Source organism: Scophthalmus maximus, chromosome 13, assembly GCF_022379125.1.
Source record: "Scophthalmus maximus strain ysfricsl-2021 chromosome 13, ASM2237912v1, whole genome shotgun sequence".
Lineage (NCBI taxonomy): Eukaryota > Metazoa > Chordata > Actinopteri > Pleuronectiformes > Scophthalmidae > Scophthalmus > Scophthalmus maximus.
In genome coordinates, this window is record NC_061527.1 from 17,982,054 (window position 1) to 18,000,140 (window position 18,087).

Here is an 18,087-nt window from a genome sequence, read left to right on the forward strand (position 1 = left end):
TGAACATACATACAGGATTCCTCACTTAAAGCGCCCGGCTCTCCTTACAAGTTCTGCAAGTTCAGGGATTAAAATAGGTACGATGTTTATACTTGTAAACCTTAATTCTGACCCCAAAGAAGGTTACTCTGACGCAGATCTTTGGGTCCGTTAGAACTGATTTCCATGTGGGATGCTTGATAAGTATATATTAGAATAATTTGAGGACACCATTTGTTTACCTTCAATATAAAAGGCAAATACCAGCTCATCTGTGTTTAACCTGAGCGTGTTGAACGCACCATCAAGGATAAGGAGCAGGCCTGGGTCGTAATGTTTTTGTTTGGAGGCAGTATAGGGTGTATTTCTGTATAACTCTTTCTGCATTCCTAGGTAGCAAGTCAGCACACAACATGAAAGTACTTAGGGAAATGAGACTGCCACTCCAAGCCCATCCATCCCTTATAGGCTTTATGTCAGGTTTAAAAATCCAAGAAAAAACGAACTTCCTCTGTTGCTTTTCTGTACTGCTTCGATATTGATTTTTTTTGCATTGTGAGCAAAAAACTAGGTTTATAGTAACTGTGTCTATGAATCTTTATATACTTTGGCACAGTTGCTATATCCCAAGTTTTTCACTCACAAATAGGATATACTGATCTTGATCACTGATAGCAATTGGCTGGTTGAAAAAGGAATAAATTGGTACTAGATATTGATCTCATCTGACTGTCCAAATTTGCAGTAGAACTTTTGAACATTTTGAACGCACATTGCTGAGTTTGACAGTGTAGATTGGAACCAATTTAATTCCAGAGAGAAGTTGGGAGTCTTTGCTGTTCCAAAAAAAAACTTGACAGGCCCCAAGCTGACTTTGTGGGTTTATATAAGAGGAGGAATTTGGGGAAAGTACGGAGCCACAGTTTAACTGTGTGTGCAAGAATCCAGGATGGGATGTAGAGGGGACAGAATCTGTGCCAGTCACTAAAAAGAAGGCCTTAGGTTGCCTGTCTTTGGATGGCAATGCAACCTTGGTGACATGGTCACGAAATGGGGTCTGGTTCAGGACTGTGTGTGCGATAGTGTGTTGGTGAGAGAGCTATTCACCAGTTCAGCCACTATGTCCTGGCTTTTCCTGAGGATGCACCAGTGGAGAGGATTATGGAGGATCAGCAGGCTTTAGAACAAACTGCTGCTCGACATTATTCCATGCTTCCATGTGGAGGGAATATAGGACGCACATGCAAACTTCCACACATAAACACCGTCAGTTCTCTGAGGCTGGCTTTTTAGCCGCCGCCCACGTTTTTTTTCTTTTCTCCAACCAGTGACGACATGTTTTTCTCTGCCTGACAGATGCGCTGGCCTACTTAAAATGGCAAGCACGGGTACATCTCCCTGCCCCACAATCCACCTCTGCCCACGTGGATCCTGTATTCTCTCTCTGTTTGTTCTCTGTATCTCCCTCCCTCTCCCTGCCTGCTCTCCGTTCGATTGGTTATCTGGACATAAAGAAGAGTGTGTTATTTGAATATGGGTCCTCTGCAGGAAATCTATTTTTTATTTGGCCTTTTATTGGGTTTATGTGTATGTGTGCTTTGGTGAGCTGACAGTTCATTAAAAAAGTTGAGTGCAGAGCAGAAATTATTTATTTACCACTCCTCTCTGTTTTGTCGTCACAGCTGTCTCATGTGATGCAGTTTAAGTTTCTTCGTTTAAGACAGTTATTGAAGTGAGGACTTAGTGAACATCTTGTGCCGTTGGTTAGTTAAACACCGTAAGTGATTGTGTGAGAGAGAGTTTATATAATGCTGAGCAACAAGCTGGTCTGAGATGTAGGCCAGGTGAAGGAAAGGCAGCGACTAATCTGTCCCGGCTCAGGTTGTATACTTTTACTTGCACTGTCTTGCTGTGTGTGTGGAATGACGAGGGCAAACGTTTGTGAATCAACAGACCAAATGATACATGGGAATAAGACTGGAAACTTTTTCGAAGAGCAGGCAAACATCCTGTCAGCTCAGTTTGCATACCGTGCAGCTGGTGATCCAATCTGACTCAGCAGATCGTCGTCTGCAGGTTTTAGTCAACCCAGTCAGCCTGCACAGTGCAGTGCAGTGCAGTACAGTTGATTTGATAGTTATGTCCATGTGCCCCGAGTCTGAATGGTCCCTAAAGCCAACAGGAAATATCAGGGGATTTGGCTGCTCGGAACCAGCACAGACAGAGTATCAGGAGATGTAGTCAGCATGTCTGTGTGCATGATCTGAGATGACGTTCAGCTCATTACTTGACTGTTTTCTAGTCATCTGAGGGGAATGTGAAGGAGAGAACGACTGCCGCTGCTTCTGAAGCGGGACAGGAAACAGTGACGGGGGGAGGAATGAGGAAGAACGTGCTGACTCATTAATCTGTCCACGAGCTCTTCCATCATTAGCTTAGCATTGACCCACTAACATACATGGCAATTCTAGTCTTTCAGTGGTTTCTCTCAATTTGTGGATCACACGTTCCCCCCCTTCACTGTTGCAAAACCATTTAAATCAAAAAGTAGGTCACATTACCCCCCCTAGTTGCAAATCCTCTCAGAGCAGCTCCTTCTTCACCTTTTTTATCCATTTTCAGCAGCTTTCCTTTTTTTCCCCATCTGCGGAGGAATGTCAACAGTCGGGTCTTTCAATTCAGTCATGTAGATGATGCAGAGCCGGGGGTTGGGAGGGAGGGAGGGAGGGAGGATATCAATCACCCTTGTTTAACAGTTTGGGCTTGAGTTCACATGTAGTCAGGTAAGTACAAGGCATTGGTGACTTGATTTGTTCCACATGATTTAGAATCTCAGCATTTGAACATGATTTCAATAGCGACCTGTGCTATGGCTGTTTGGCATTTAAACATTGACTCGACAAAGTCGGTCAAATTTGCATGAGCCATCACGGAAGTTTATACAGGACTGTTTACCCGGTGACGTGTTGTTCACTTAAAAGTGCACTGTGGTGTGTGATCTGTTTGTCATCTGTGTGTGTTTACCCAAGTGCTCTCTTATCAGAGCGATTGAATGCCTTTCACATAGGGGTGTAACGATTGTCCAAATATATGGTTCGATTCAGACCTTGACCTTTGAGCCAAGGTCTGGCTCCTACCTTTTTTGGGGTGGGGGGGGGGGGGGGGGGGGGGGGGGGGGGCTCTGTCTTAAGCCCCTTTCACACTGGCCAAAAAACCCATTTAAACCCGCTAACACCCGGCGTTTAATACAGTGTGAAAACGTTTAATCGACATTCCGCCCCGAGTCAAATGACTCTGCAACAGACCCGGGGCGGAATGCCGATTAAACGTTTTCAGTAATAATCGGCTTCACCTCCGATAGGCATTAATGTGAACGTCACACCCGGTTGAACGCGGTGATTTGCGCGATGACGGAGGCAACGAAGGCTCGACTCCTCCGTCGGTAACTGCTGTTACCTCACCAGCTGTAGTAAAGAAACCTCTCGCATGTAGCTAGTTGCTTAGCCTAGCTTTGGCTTGTTGGTGGTAACAGCTAACACAATCCAGATCATCGATGAGGTTCAGAACGGGGCACTTTATTTCAACCCTTCGGCGGACACACACACGGCCTCATCAGGCGGTCTCTCATTACACAGTGGCCATAAACTGTCGCTAACATGGATGATGTGCGGAGCCCATTCTCCTTGTGGCTGCAGCTACGTACACAAACACCCGCGGGTCAACCCGCGTTTAAAAAGCCCGGGTCTACACAGTAATTTTGGTGTGAAAGAGGTATTATTATCCATCTTGACCCCCAAAAAATTAGGCTTACTTTTACCGCAGGCACGATCATTAAATCACTATTAGAGCTAAATGGTCACGTGACACATGCAGTTGGAAGACAATAACATATGAGAAGTAGTTACAAAATACACAGCTTGACCTAACTTAAAAAACACTGATGATTTTATGATTGACGTGTCAACTGTGACTTGATAATTTTTTCTTTATTAACATTAGGGAAGTTATGAGAGCTCAACAGGCTACACATGCAGCGGCAGCAGCAGGTTGGGGCAACACTGGTCTGTCGCCCTGCAACACAATATGAGATTTTGGCTGTTTTTTCAGCGTGGTTTCTGTCTCAGTTTCAGAATTGTGACAGCCCTACTTTAAAAAGTGATAATAACATGCAAAGCTTGAGAACATATAACTGGTTACTAGTCAGTTTTGACTAAAGGATGAACTAATGACATACATTTTCAAAAATATGATTTTTGGGAGGTGTTTAGCATTTCGTTGATCTGTAGTGCAGAGGGAGACCAACATGCAGCAAAGTTATCAGAGCTGAGAGTCGAAAGGTGGATGTTGCATTTTTGTGGCATGTTCCTTAATCATTAAGGGACCACGGTACTTTCATGTATACAATATGCATTAAAACATTTTTTGGCTTTTAAAATTACTGTGAAGAATTACTGTCTCTCAAAGTAAAACGGGTCCTTATTTGAAAGTAGACTGTGAAACTAGATGGTGAAACATCCAAGGTTTGTTCCAAAATCAAAAACGAGGAGACCTTGATGTAAAACAAGCATGCTGCCACTCTGCAAATCATCCAGAGAATTTGAGACCTTGTAAACGGATCTGTTAGGCAATCGTATGGCTTTGTGGTATTCATGCACAGAGATGCCAGCGGTGAAATTCTTAAGGCTTTGAGCAAACGGATCGTGCAAATGTTCAACAGCAGTTCAGGGACAACACTCTGTACTGCTGCAATTCCTCTGATCACAGAAGAATGAATTCTAGCATGTATTAACTTGTGTGGAAAATTTCCAAAACTTAAAATTACTTGCCAATTATTGCGAGTAACTTAGAAATACAATAAAAGGCTTTTTTTCTGTTGGAATAGTGATCCATGGATTAACACTTGGTGGACAGATGGTGGATGGATTTGCTGTTAAATATAAGGCATAAGTGAACAATTTATCACCTGCATATACAGTAATCTGCATTTACTTTTATAAAATATCATCTGGTGCTGGTGGATAATATATTACATGTGAAGATATGCCAAGTTATGAATACATTTTAAGTGACTCAATTGTTTTTAAAGACAACAATCTGATTAATTGGGCGGCTTTGGCTCAGGAGGTAGAGTCGGTCGTCCACTAACCCAAAGGTTGGCGCTTCGACCCTAACCTCCCCTAGTTTGCATGCCTTTGGGTGAGACACTTAACCCTAAATTGAGACACTTTGAGTTGTCAATAAGACCACAAAAGTGCTATATAAAAAAGTCCATTAAGTGTTGTAACAAATTTTGGGTTTGGAGGAATCTGAGAGGTGCTTTGTCAAGGAATCCCATTCTGTCAATATTTTTATTTTTTTAATTCATGATTTTTTTTGCTTGATTCTTTTGCTGCTGTCCTTTCACCTGTAATTTGCCTGTTGGGAAGAGATACTTCCTCTTATTTACTCTGATGGTCCCCAGTCCAAATGGTTAATTAAATATATTTTTAATTATTTTCAATTTGTGTTAAACATATCACCTGTGCCTGTGCTTGAGTGGTCATGGGCGGACCCGGATACATGAGACATTTGAAGCGCAACATAGTTTCAAACTATGGATCTAAGTTTAGCCTGGAGCTTATATAAGCTCATGGTTCATATTTACTGCTCAGTATCTGTACACTCCTGGGCTCTTAGGTTTCCTTCCTTCGTGTGGCGCTTTAGGTGAGGTGAGAACGCATATAGGAACACATGCTCATTTTCATTTTCAGCTGGGGAACCAAAACAATGAAGCTAAATGTCATATCTTGGTGTCAGACATTTAAGTTCGAATTTTTCACGTATGTTCAACATTCAAACAATAAGTCAATCATGGAAAAGGCAGAGATGAGGGTTGGGCAATGTCCGTGGGGTGTGTGATTGTTGATTATAATCAAGGTGGTGTGTTCTCAATAGACTAAAAGCCCAAAGCAATGTATAGAAATAAAAAGTAAATAATCTAAAATGACATTCCAGTAAAGAATTTCACTCAGACATTTAGCAGTATTCGATTCTTTATAAAAATAATGATCATAAACGATTGCGGATACTGATATTTTTACAGTCTCATTCAAAAGGAAGGGTTTGGCGTCTCTGTCAGCCATTGGCACTATCATTGATTGGTCCAACCCTAGGCCTCAATCATCTTTACTCTAACCCAGCCAGAACACATGTTGTGTTCAGTAACGCGTCATAACTCGTCTGAAACCTTTATGATACATTTGGTAAATGGCATGTTGACCTGAGTGTAGGTAGTTCCAATGTTTAGGTTAACACCTTATATCTTGGTGAGTTGTTATTTGCTCATAAATCCAATGGGGCAGACTGTACAACACAATCCTCTTACTTAGCAGGATGCTGTTGACATCTTTTATCTCGTCTTTCAATCGCCTCAAATGTGAATAACCAGAATCCTGGCGGAAAGGCTCTCTGAGTGACAGGACGCTGACTTGCACAGATGGTTGTTCCTGTGTAATTGTGAGTATGTGCGTTCACTGCTCTTCTCCCTCCTTCTGACAGCCAGGCTGACAGGGTGCTAACATGACTGTCCATGTGTCCCGCTCTCTCCTGTCATTGATATTCAAGCGCTCGGGAGGGGGACACCCGTTTTCAGTTCCAGAATCACATGGTGTCTGTTTCCAAGCAAAGTCTTTGTGTCTTTTGACATAGCAGTCACTGATGCAAGGTGTTGTCATGCTCTCTGCGTGGCGTATATTTCAATATTGTACACCCTCTAGTTTGAGCAAATGAACAACTCGCGTGTTGGTGCTTGTTGTGTGCTATTATATTAACTCTGGATGTTTAACTCAATCTGTGAATTCTGACTGACTGCTAAGAAGCCTAGATGCAGTTTGTGGTTGAGTCGGCATCATACAATAAGGAACATATTTAGGCGAACCTTGTCAGTTGAGCTTTGCTCTCCTCTTGTGTAATTCTTCTGTTCATTTCAACTCTGAAATGAGTTGAAATGAAAAGAAGCAAAGAACATTTCTCTCTCTACTGCTTCCTTATCTTTGTCTGTTCGGACTTGTTATCATCCTCTTGCCCTCGTCTGCCTTAATTTACATCTGGTGGTTTTTATCCTCTCCATCTCTATTTATGTCCGCACTTTCTGTCAGTCATTATTCAGTCTACTGAAGAGTTGATACAGTCATTACTAACATGCATACAAAGAAAGCAGCAGTTCTGTGCTGTACTTTATGGCAAACCTTGGCAGTAGTTGAATATAACTGAGTGGACCAGGCAAAAAACTAAAGTGTGACAGATGTTAACGTCAATCCTCTTGATTTTGGAGAAAGATATTATCGTTGTTTTTTTGTCTGCACTGATCGGGGCTCGCCAAAACCCCTGAGTCGTAGCATTTATTGCTAGCACATCTTTTAAGGTGTTGCATAGTGACGTTTACAAACTGCACACATAGTGTTGTTTGGTGTGGTCCGCACCATCATTTTTTGGTTTTCCATTTACAGAGCCAGGGCTGCACCGGACAAACTGATTTTTTCGGCACACGGTATTGGTTTAAAATAGCTTACTGTCCCTTTAAGTGAAGGCAACTAAAATAGTTTCAGCAATACCCAGAGCTCAGGCACAAAGGACCAGAGGATGAGGGGTTAGAAAACCCTGATTCAAAGAATGCAGTTTGCCTTGAGTGATTTAGAAGAATACACCAATAACAAGGGTGGCATTTGTTTTCACTGCTTATGTAACATTTAGTTTTCATTTTACAGTCTTCCTTTGTATTTCTGCCTTGACTCTCCAACACTCAGTGGTTTTAGTGGCTCTGCCCAAAGAGCTCCTGATTGTTTGATTCAAAAAAAAAAATGTTTTTGCAGCTACTTAGTTGGTGTTTATAGTCCATCAACATTGGTCGTATGTCCCTCGAACGATTATATTGACACATTTTCCCTTTTTTTGTGTTTCAGGTACCCCAGTCAACATGTATTTTGTTCGGAGCAGAGCTCGTCTGGCCCAAGTCAGTCTGCCAGAGACAAAAACCCTGACGGCCACAAGCAGGAGCAGGACTCCAGGCAACACGAGGTTTGTGCAAAACAGCTGTGATACACTCTTGTTTGAAAATGTATATCACACAACAGTCCAATTAATGTACAAATATTTCAACCTCTCTACATTAAAAACTATTTTCTAACAGTCATAGCCTCAGCAAAAACAATAGATCTATCCAGTGTGGTTAAAATTGGCTGGTTCATTCTTTTGGCCAGCTGTGCGGTAATGTTAGACTCACGGCTCACCATGAAATGTATGAGTTAGCAGAACACCCATTGGGTAGAGCGGTGGGAGTTGGGCCTTACCCTGAAGTCACCCACTAACCTCTGGTGACATGGATGGGGCATGGAAAGAGGAGGGGTGGTTATAGGGAGTTGGTGTGACTGATCATGGAGGTCCTTGGTTTTGGAGGCCACTGTGTATGTGTGTGTGTGCCCAGGAGTCTTCGCAACTCCCACCAAGACAGGAGAAAATGTTTCAGTGGTTTCACGTTATCTCTTGTTACTTTTCAACTGATAATGTAATAGTGTAATGTCAATGTATGGTTGGAACAGGGTCAGGAACCCTCACTATTAGCTCTTCTCCACTGAGGCGGTGCAGATGCCTTATCTAGAACTGGCTTCATGCATTTTAATTGAAGGTACGGCTCCAAAAAATTGCTGGTCCATAAAGGGACCACTGATGTCATGGCCTCTGACATCAGTGGTTCCAGCTCAGGAAACATGAGCAAACGCAGCAACAAGATACTTTCTGACTTTAGGAGCACATTTATTAAAAGCAAGAAAAGAAGTTGCGTTCTGTCAGCAATGTTTTTTTTCTCCAATGGAAATTACACCAACTTCTACAATGTTATGTCCTTCTTCTTCTACTTGTTTTGAGGTTTTGATGTATTAATAGTCCACGCTGGTACGGTGTGTGAACGTTATGTTCAGTTGTCAAACCTGTTGAAGTGCTGGCCGGGTTTCAAAAGGAGCCAATTCTAAACTGGCCCCGCAGCAGTGAAGACAATGTTCAGTTTGTGAAGATTAGAGCCATTTACAAGTAGATGGTTACCTAGAAAGCAGCCCAGTAACTATTTGTCAGGAACATCGGTCTCTTTGTACAATGAATGGTAATGATGGTGCGGATATATGTTGAGAACAGGGGTTAGGGTTCAGAGATTAAATAGCTGTCCCATTTCTCCTTCTTCTGGTTTTTTCTTAGTGGTTGAATAATAACACACAAAGTCGTCAGATTGCTGGATTGCTCACACGACACAACCCGTTGTTTTGTAACTAGGAATATTCCCTAATTCCCCCCTCCAGGTTTTTCCTCACCCCGTGTCTTGTCCTCGCATTGGCTGTAGCTCGTTCCCACACTCATTGACAGTCACAAGGTAGCCACCACATTTGTCACAGTGCTGGATCTGACCTCCCTGACATTTCCAACCATTTAGCTTGCTCGATGTCTTTCAGGTGTCTGCAATGTATCGGAAAGTCTCTAACATCTTGGAACAGTTCACACAACAAATAACAATTGAGCGTCAATCTGCCTCTGATCTGAGGTGTTTTCTTGGGGATCTCCAATACCTGTTTACCTAGTTGAAAATCCAGGCTATCGTGTGGTGTGAACTGAGCATAATCCATTTAAAGTATCAATGGAAGTCGTTTCCTCCATTCAGCGTTGAGCTGCAGTTAGCCTTCGGTGGACTGGTGCTGGCTCAGAGCAGGGTCTCTTTGCTTCGATGAATGGACCCTCAACGTTCTGTGTTTCTGTGTGCATTAGGCTCAGAAAGAATAATAATTAAGGGAAGTGTGTGAAGAAGGGGTGTCATTGTTTGTGGTCCACCAACAAACAGGCACGTCAGGGCAGTTCCACAGGCCAGGCAGTCTGTCACTGGCCTTATAACAAAGGCTTTGTCAGTCAACAAAAGACTTTTTCAAAGCCTGAGATGCAATGACCCTTTTCATCAGAAATTCCTTAAAATTAACTTAATGTATTTATACTCTCTTGCTGAATTGTTTTTCTGAAATGCTGAGAAGTGATTTTTCTTATTGAGTTGAGTGTTTCATTATTAATTTCCTATTCAAGACTAATATAAACGGCTCCTTTTAAGACTGTGGAGTGTTTGATGTATCATTTTTTTAATTTCTGTTTTTCCCTAGGTGGTGGAAGAGTGGAAGACACATACATCATATGATATGGGACTAGAGACAGAGAGAGCAGCACAAGAGAAGCTGGCAACACAAAACGACAAACATCAAGAACAGGTAACACCATATGTCTGTGTAGTATTATTATCATTTGTAGTCTTTTTTTAAACAAGTGTAGAGATCAGTGCGTTTTACTTACAAATATGAATTTCTTTATTCAACAGAGACTGCACAATGAATACAATTTGTTCTATTTATAAATGGGGAGATTAAATGTCTAGTCATGTTGTCACTATGGCTTTTTTGCTGCAAAGCGTCTCAATTCTTGCTGTACAATATATTTGTCTAAAAACGTGGCTATCAGCTGGTTGTGGATTAACAGGATCCAGAAAAATTGTAAAACTATCTTTAGTAATTTGTATATGATGACAAAACTAGTGTAATGTCTCTCAACTCCTGTGCTACATTGTCTCTGTATGAACTTGTGGAAATTAACTTAAAATGGTTTAGGTTATGAACAAAGTGGAGCTAATGTTGTTTGAATGTCATCAAACTAACTGTGATGTGATTCATAGTTCACACACAATAACACAGTATTTCAGTTAAGAGATGGAATGGATTTAACTTGTGAAGACGTTGATGGATGATGTTTTGTATGTGAATGTTTTTGTGTTTTCTTTCTCCAGACTGTGAATCCGCAGGAAGCTGAGGTGGAGGAGACAAAGCCAGACCCAGAGTCTGACACTCAACCTGTTGCTCCTGAGCCAGAACCCCACCCAGACCCCCAGAGCGATTTGGACCTGCAAACTGACCCCCAGGACCATTACCAGGAGACCCCATTGTCCTCCACTCCAGAACCAGTTCCAGCACAGGGCCAAGTTTCCCCAGACACCACAGCCCAAGCAGAAATCCACAGTGACGCTCCTGCTGCACATCCCAGACTGGACTCAAACCCAGTCACATCGGCAGATGAAGCTGAAAACACACCTACCTCAGAGAGTGCTGGCCCGGCCCACACAGGGTAAGCTCACATTCAGCTCCTCATTACAGGGACCTGGTCTCTGGCATCAAAAGTTGGCTATAACCATAGTCACCAATGTGACTCCAACAGTCACAGTGGTTAAATGAAATTAAAATAACAATGGTTACAGCCAATTTCATATTGTTCTTGTTCTTCTTTAGTCAAACATTGCACATTTTCTTTGGTGTTTTTGTTCAGCAACTTTTCAGTGTTTTGAGTTATTAGAGTTATTTTTTTTTCTTCTAATTTAACCCCTGTGAATGTTACTGTGAGCACTGAGAGAAAAGCTCAAAGGAGAGTTGGTCTCACATCCAAGATACTTCAGTCGCTTCTCAGGAAACCGGTGGCCAACGCTGTGAAGTTACACGGAACTGCTCACAAATGTTTTTTTCCATTGGACTTTGGAAAGAAATTTGTGGAATTGTAAGGGAAAACAATCACCCTTATGGACTTGGAACTGTGAGCATGATAACTTCAGAGGAGCCCTGTCTGACCTCTGAAAGACTGCTCACCTGTCCAGGGTGTTTCCCGCCTCTCACACCCCCTGATCCTCAAAGGATATGCGGAACAGTTAATGGAGGGATGGATACTTTAGAGGAGAAAAGGTCACATCCCTCTGGATTCAATTCCTTCCTCAAAATGACTCAACATCAGGACATTTTAAGCCCCATCAACTGCCCCACCAGCAAGCGACCTCTCCATCCCTTTTGTCCATCAATTTCTCTCTCTGTCTCTCGCCCTCTTTCTCTCCTGCTGTGTTTTTATCTCATCCCCCCCTTCCTTTCCCACCCCACCCTCCTCTCTCTACCTTCCCCAGTGTGAGGAGGTGTGGTAAACGCCATGTCCTTTGTTTCCCCTCAGTGCAGTGTGGGTTGCCAGTGCAGGAGATGATCTCCCAGTAGACAACTTTGTGTTTGCTGAGCACTCTGATTCACAGTGCAGGGTCATTCCCCCCGAACTGGCAACCTGTGAAAACTACCCTTTTGGCAGCCCTCTGCTCCGGTGAGTATCTTAACCCCCGAAGTCAATCAAAGCACAGAGACAGGTAACCAAGGTACAAGCTACACCTCTCTGCTGTGCGCAACCGTCGACCGCTGGCCTTCTCTCCACTTACTTCTGCCTTTAAATATTTTTTTTTCCTTTTGCCATCGTACTGCCTGCTCACAACCAAGGACTTTCGATACTGTCAAATAAACAGAATATTTTGTCTGTTGGCACTTATTTATTTTTTGTTTTTCTCTTGTTCTTCCCCTCTCCATCATCTGTGTACCCTCCAAATCCTCCTCCGTCTCCGCCTCGTCTGCCCCATGTCTTTGCTGTAGTGCGGATGAGGCTGGTATAAAAGACCAGCTATTTGACCAGAGCCTCGGTTCTGGTTCGGAAGCAGAGGTCCAGTCCACACCAGGCCATGTGGATCAGGAACAGCAGCAGCGGCAGCAGCTGGAGGATGGGCCGTCTGATTTGGACCGAGAGGGCAACACGTCCCAACACCACCAAGAAGAGCAGGTCAGCAGCTTGCAGCTCCCAAGTATATGTGTCATTGTATTTTGAAACAAATGGGAAAATATTTTTAATTGAATCGCAACATCTGAAACGTTGTAGTAAGTACCAAATGCAAGAAATATCAAATAAGCATTATAATTTAGAAGCTTTCTTCATAAACAGCATCATATGGAGCTCATAATAATTGCAGGCCTTCCGAGGTTTTTATGAATCCCCGGGGCAGTCTTGAGCAGATTGTATTTCTTTTCAGTGGCCATGGGCAGAGACGAGATAATGGTGCAGGTGTCATGGTGGAAAATGTGACGGATAGAATCTAATCTACACTAACATCATGGACAAAAACTTGCTGTCAGCTTTCTGGGCAGCCTGTCTTTTTATTAAACACAGCAAAGTGGTTCAAATTACATAGTAGGCGAGGGTGTCCTAAGGATGCTGCTGGTCAGTAGCTCCGTTCTTCTGTCAACGTGTAATTTTCACAGTGAAATACGTCATATACTCATGGCCAGATTTCCATTAAAAATTATAAATATTCAGTATGTGCGGTCTTGTGCAACTGTTCCAGTTAAAGGGCAGCTTTTGAATGTTTCAAATGGGAAATGCTGAGTCAACTTGCTTTCAGTAGCTTTATTTTAATAGATGACGGATAATGAAAGACGGTTGTTTCCGGGGGAATGTACCTGACCTCAGGGGGATTGTGTCCGTTTTGCAAAGCTACATTATTTTGCTGTTGTGGAGAAAAAAACCTGTTGACTAATCTGCACGTGGCTGGCAGTGACTCCTGTCTGACTGTTGAGATGTTTACATAAGAGGTCGTCTAAGATGGAGGGGTTTTAGGATCAGACTCTGTAGCGAGGTCCAAAAGGGCACTTACATAATCCCTCAAAACATTATTCACAGCTCAGTGCTTCTCAATGCTTTAGTGGCCGGGGGCTAACCGGCGACCATGAACTGTTCCTCAGCGATCATTGCATGCAACTCACACAGTGGCCTCGTTGGTCTTCTTTAGCAAGTCATTGATTTGCTAGATTAATTCAGTTTGATTACCAATGTCTTTTTTTTCCTGTAATATGCTTAATTTGGCTAGAGGATATTTTTATGATTACTAGCTCTTTGTCTCATAATCCAAAAATGGAAAAAATTAAGCATCTTTAATGGTCATTATTTTCTGCCACATAAACTTAATCTCTGCTTAATTTGATTATGCTTAATTAAGTTTATATACTGCTAAGAAGGAGGCATTCTTCCATACTTTAGTCATTGTGACTATGAAAAGATATTAAATTGTATTCTGTGTGGAATTTGAATTCAATTTGTTGAACCCTGCTGAAGACATGCTGATAATTTCCCACTGTGCCGTGTCGCATGTGATGATGACGGGATTAGAACGGTGAATGGCTGGTTTGCAGATTTACTTTCATTCTTGGCCTTTGTGTGTGATTGGCTCGTCTGTGTTTTCAGGCAGGGGATGCCAGTGTTGCCAGAGAGACCGATCCTTCGGTGCCCAGCAAAGAAGACATCCCCACCTTTGACGAGTGGAAGAAACAAGTCATGGAGGTGGAGAAGGAGAAAAGTAAGTTCATACATGATTAAAGATATATATTTCATTTTGCTGCTTGTTTGTCCTTCATACTGCCAGTTGTCTAACTCTGCCTGTCTAATTTGCTTCCTTCCTCATGTTTTATTCATGTATCTCTCTGTCTTTCACCATCTCCCTCTCTCCTCTGTCTTTCTCAATGTGTATGCAACATGCACTGGTCAGCAGAGCGTGTGTTTATGTGTGTTGCATAACTGCTGCTGCTTGTTCCTCTCAGGCAATGTTCTTTTTCCAGTGACTCTAATGGGCAAAATGTAACACTCCCTCCGTCCAGGTCAGTCTCTCCACACCTCAGCCAGTGGCAGTCCCCATCCAGTGAAGAAGGTCCAGAAAAACTTCAAGAATAACTACGCATCTGTCGAGTGTGGTGCCAAGATACTCTCTGCCAACAATGAGGCCAAGGTAAAACATGCATCAGCCCTGTCGCACGCAATCATGTACACTCACAAGGCCAAGGATGCAGGAATCATTCTGTCATGTCGTGTCAGCAGCTGAAACCAGCTCGCAATGTCTTTTACGTTTAAGTTAAAATTTTAAATGATTCAGGGATACTAACTGTTATGGCTGTTTGATAAATCAAATCAAAAGTCGTGATGATTATTGTGGATGCTCATTCATCTGTCTCTTATTCAGAGCACTTCAGCTATTCTCATGGAGAATATGGACCTTTACATGCTGAATCCTTGCAGCAACAAAATCTGGTAAGTACTATGAGACACACTGCTCATAGTTTGTATATGACATAGCCATATTTTAGATATGTAGGTTTCACTTGCTTTTATGAACCCTCCGTATCAACCCCTCTCCAGGTTTGTGATAGAGCTCTGTGAGCCTATTCAAGTCAAGCAGCTGGACATCGCTAACTTTGAACTCTTCTCATCGACACCTAAAGACTTTCTGGTATCCATCAGTGACAGGTACACTACCGTTGGTTTTTTTTTTTGCATGTGCACGAAATCCCTCATAAACTGGCAGTACAATTCAAACAACACTGAAATCGGCATGTTCTCATAGGTACTACGTCGGGTTTGTGATGAATAAAAAGCCCTGCATCGCACTTTGTTTGGCAATGAGCTAATCTAATCTTCATCCCGGAGAGTTAATCTTCCACAGTGTCACCCCCAATCCACCACTGTCTGCAACGGATTGTCAATCAATGAAATGGGGTGGAAAAAAATTATATATGTATTGGCCTTGTGCATTGAATAGCAGTATAATAAACAGCAGCTGAGCATTTACAGGGAGTATGGATAGAAGAAAATTAGTGGTTAAAATAGTTTAACATGAACAAAATCTTTATAATGATGAGCCTGAATCATAGCTGTGAATTGACACTGCATTCTCTAACACAGATGTAGTTTCAGTTAAAACATTTACATACATGTAGACTTTGAAGTGTAATTTATTGCCACCATGATAATCATTTCATGTTTGCTATTTGCTTTTTGAATGTGAAGATGAGATGAAGAAGTCACACGTTTTTGTAGACGTTTAATCATCACTGGTTAAACTAGCTCTTACTTTGGTGCACTCACAACTCCTCTTTGTTTGTTTGGATTTCACCTTCAGTATTTATTTATAGCATCAGATCGCAGCACAACTCTCACACTCCACCGTCTGGCATGGGAGGACAGACCTCTAGTCATACAGAGTGTATTGACATTTGCACCCAAGCCTTAGAGAACTTGCCCCACACTCACACACACAACTAACTTTTAATTTGCTCTGTTTGCAGATATCCTACCAACAAGTGGGTAAAGCTGGGCACTTTCCATGCCCGCGATGAGCGGATAGTCCAGAGCTTCCCACTGGATGAACAGCTTTATGCTAAATATGTGAAGGTACTGCCCCTTTTTTCTTCACATTACTAGTACAGAACATTAATGTCTTAAGGAGATGGTTCGACTAACAATTAATCTATTCTTCCCGTGTAATTTAGTAGATATGTATACCCAAAAATAGATTAACACACATTGGTTAAAGCTATATTTCAAGGTCAGGGGACTTTCTTATGACTTCATGGTGAATTAGCCAAGCTGCCAGTGCTGCTTGTGACCCCCCTCACTTGACTGGCTGAAGAAATGTGCGAAAGACTCTGTGTGCGCACTCATGACAGGATTGCATGTGTAAGAACTTGTCAGGCTGAAAGCAGTAGTAATCTTAGAGGGATTGGGCCAGGTTGGACTGAGTCTGCTGTTCACATGCAACAGAAATGTCATCATCCGTAGGACAACAGTAGTCTGCATTAATTTAAATAAGTGTTGGGGTATGTGTTTTTCTGAGCTCTCTCTCTCCCGTTACACTTCTAGGTTGAATGTTCGTCGCTGAATATTCCCTGTCTTCGCTTGCTCCTCAGTAGATGTGTGCACAGATGATTGTCCTTTTTATGTGGTGACTGTTGGTGTCATGTGTGGGTGCTCACTGTGGATCATGTGTTCCATGATGAAATAACTGTTTTTGTTATTAAATGGATTTTGCCTAGAAGGGTTCTGCTTCAGTTACTACTCTGATTTAAGCAGCTTTGAACTCTTGTCTTGTTCTGATTTCTAACATTTGTCCTCAGTGTGTCTTTGTCTGTCCCTCTGTCTTGCTTCGCTTCTTCTTCCTATCCGCTTGTTAGAAACATCGCCGTAGTAACTCGCCTGTGGACTCTAACAGAACCATGATGTAGAACATGTCAGCAGATTGTTTGTCTTAGGAAAGAGCTGAACTGTAAGCAGATGCTTGACTTGCTTGTAGCTTGAATCAATCTTTTACTGATTTCTTTTTCTTGTTTTATTTCTCTCTCCTTCTGTCTCTCTGCTGTCTTCCTCTCGCATCAGATGTTCATCAAGTACATAAAGGTTAGCACTCTTCTCTCTCTGTCAGAGGTTATGCTACGCTTTGAAATACATAAGAGTAATTTACTTTAGTAGGTGAGATTTGGCAGAGCCTATTAAATGCATGTCAAAGATATGTTTAAAAAAAAGTTAAACATGCGCACAATCTATTTTGTCAAAGCTTGATACTTTGAGTATTTTTCCTCAAGTGTTTGGTAAATTATGGGATGTGGGATTGGCACTGTTGTGAATGTGCAGATGATGTTGTCAATTCAAGACTTTGTCCGTTTCCCGTGCAGGTTGAACTTCTCTCACACTTTGGATCAGAACATTTCTGTCCTCTCAGTCTCATCAGGTAAGAGAGAAAATGGCTCTTCACAGTTCATTTTCTCTTAATAGGCCTGTGAATTAGTATTCAATAATACAAAGTAAGTAGTGAACTCACTGGGATTATCTTTCAGGGGAAGAAAGATGATTTTATCTTTCAGAAAGTTTCTCTGCAGAGTAACTTCACCAGGATAACTATAGATGTCACTACTGTTATTCTTAAGGAAATGGAAAAAGTAGATTTAAGCATTTAGCGTTTTTATACTCTTGCATATACATTTGCACCCAAGTAAGTTTTTTTTATGTACATTGGGCCCATAGTTAAAGCAGCAGTCAGATTAACCGAAATAAGTCACAAAATGGAAATCCTTGGCTACTGTGTTATGTCTGCAGTTTATGTGCAATGTGGGGTTTGTTGTGCTGCTTACGAGACACCAAATATTTGTTCTTCTTTCACATTGACAAACACAAATGTACACACACTTACATGCCTGTCCCAGGTCATGAATTTCATGCGGGTCATCAGGGTCTTGTTCTGCTGGTGGGGGTCAAAGGGGCTGCAAAACCTCATTAACATTCTCCTGAAGGAAAACTTTAACTCGCCTCCATAGGAGCTAAAGCAAACTGACCTTGGACTGTGATAGCGAACACAGTATTGATTATATCACCTTCTTACATATTGACACTCTA

The 18,087-nt window shown here is 42.1% G+C and overlaps 1 protein-coding gene across 4 annotated transcripts in view; it reads left to right on the forward strand.

Moving 5' to 3' along the window:
• suco (SUN domain containing ossification factor) overlaps nt 1-18,087 on the forward strand; it is a 39,331-nt gene that overhangs the window by 8,990 nt on the left and 12,254 nt on the right. For 2 of the 4 annotated variants that reach the window (XM_035647547.2, XM_047336755.1), the window contains exons 2-13: nt 7,920-8,034; nt 10,146-10,250; nt 10,820-11,154; nt 12,016-12,156; nt 12,477-12,660; nt 14,116-14,227; nt 14,526-14,653; nt 14,885-14,952; nt 15,061-15,168; nt 15,987-16,092; nt 17,074-17,094; nt 17,370-17,425. In XM_035647547.2, coding sequence (XP_035503440.2) covers nt 7,920-8,034; nt 10,146-10,250; nt 10,820-11,154; nt 12,016-12,156; nt 12,477-12,660; nt 14,116-14,227; nt 14,526-14,653; nt 14,885-14,952; nt 15,061-15,168; nt 15,987-16,092; nt 17,074-17,094; nt 17,370-17,425 — 1,479 coding nt within the window. The remainder of the gene's footprint in view (nt 1-7,919; nt 8,035-10,145; nt 10,251-10,819; nt 11,155-12,015; nt 12,157-12,476; nt 12,661-14,115; nt 14,228-14,525; nt 14,654-14,884; nt 14,953-15,060; nt 15,169-15,986; nt 16,093-17,073; nt 17,095-17,369; nt 17,426-18,087) is intronic. The other 2 variants (XM_047336756.1, XM_047336757.1) reach the window with 2 other exon arrangements.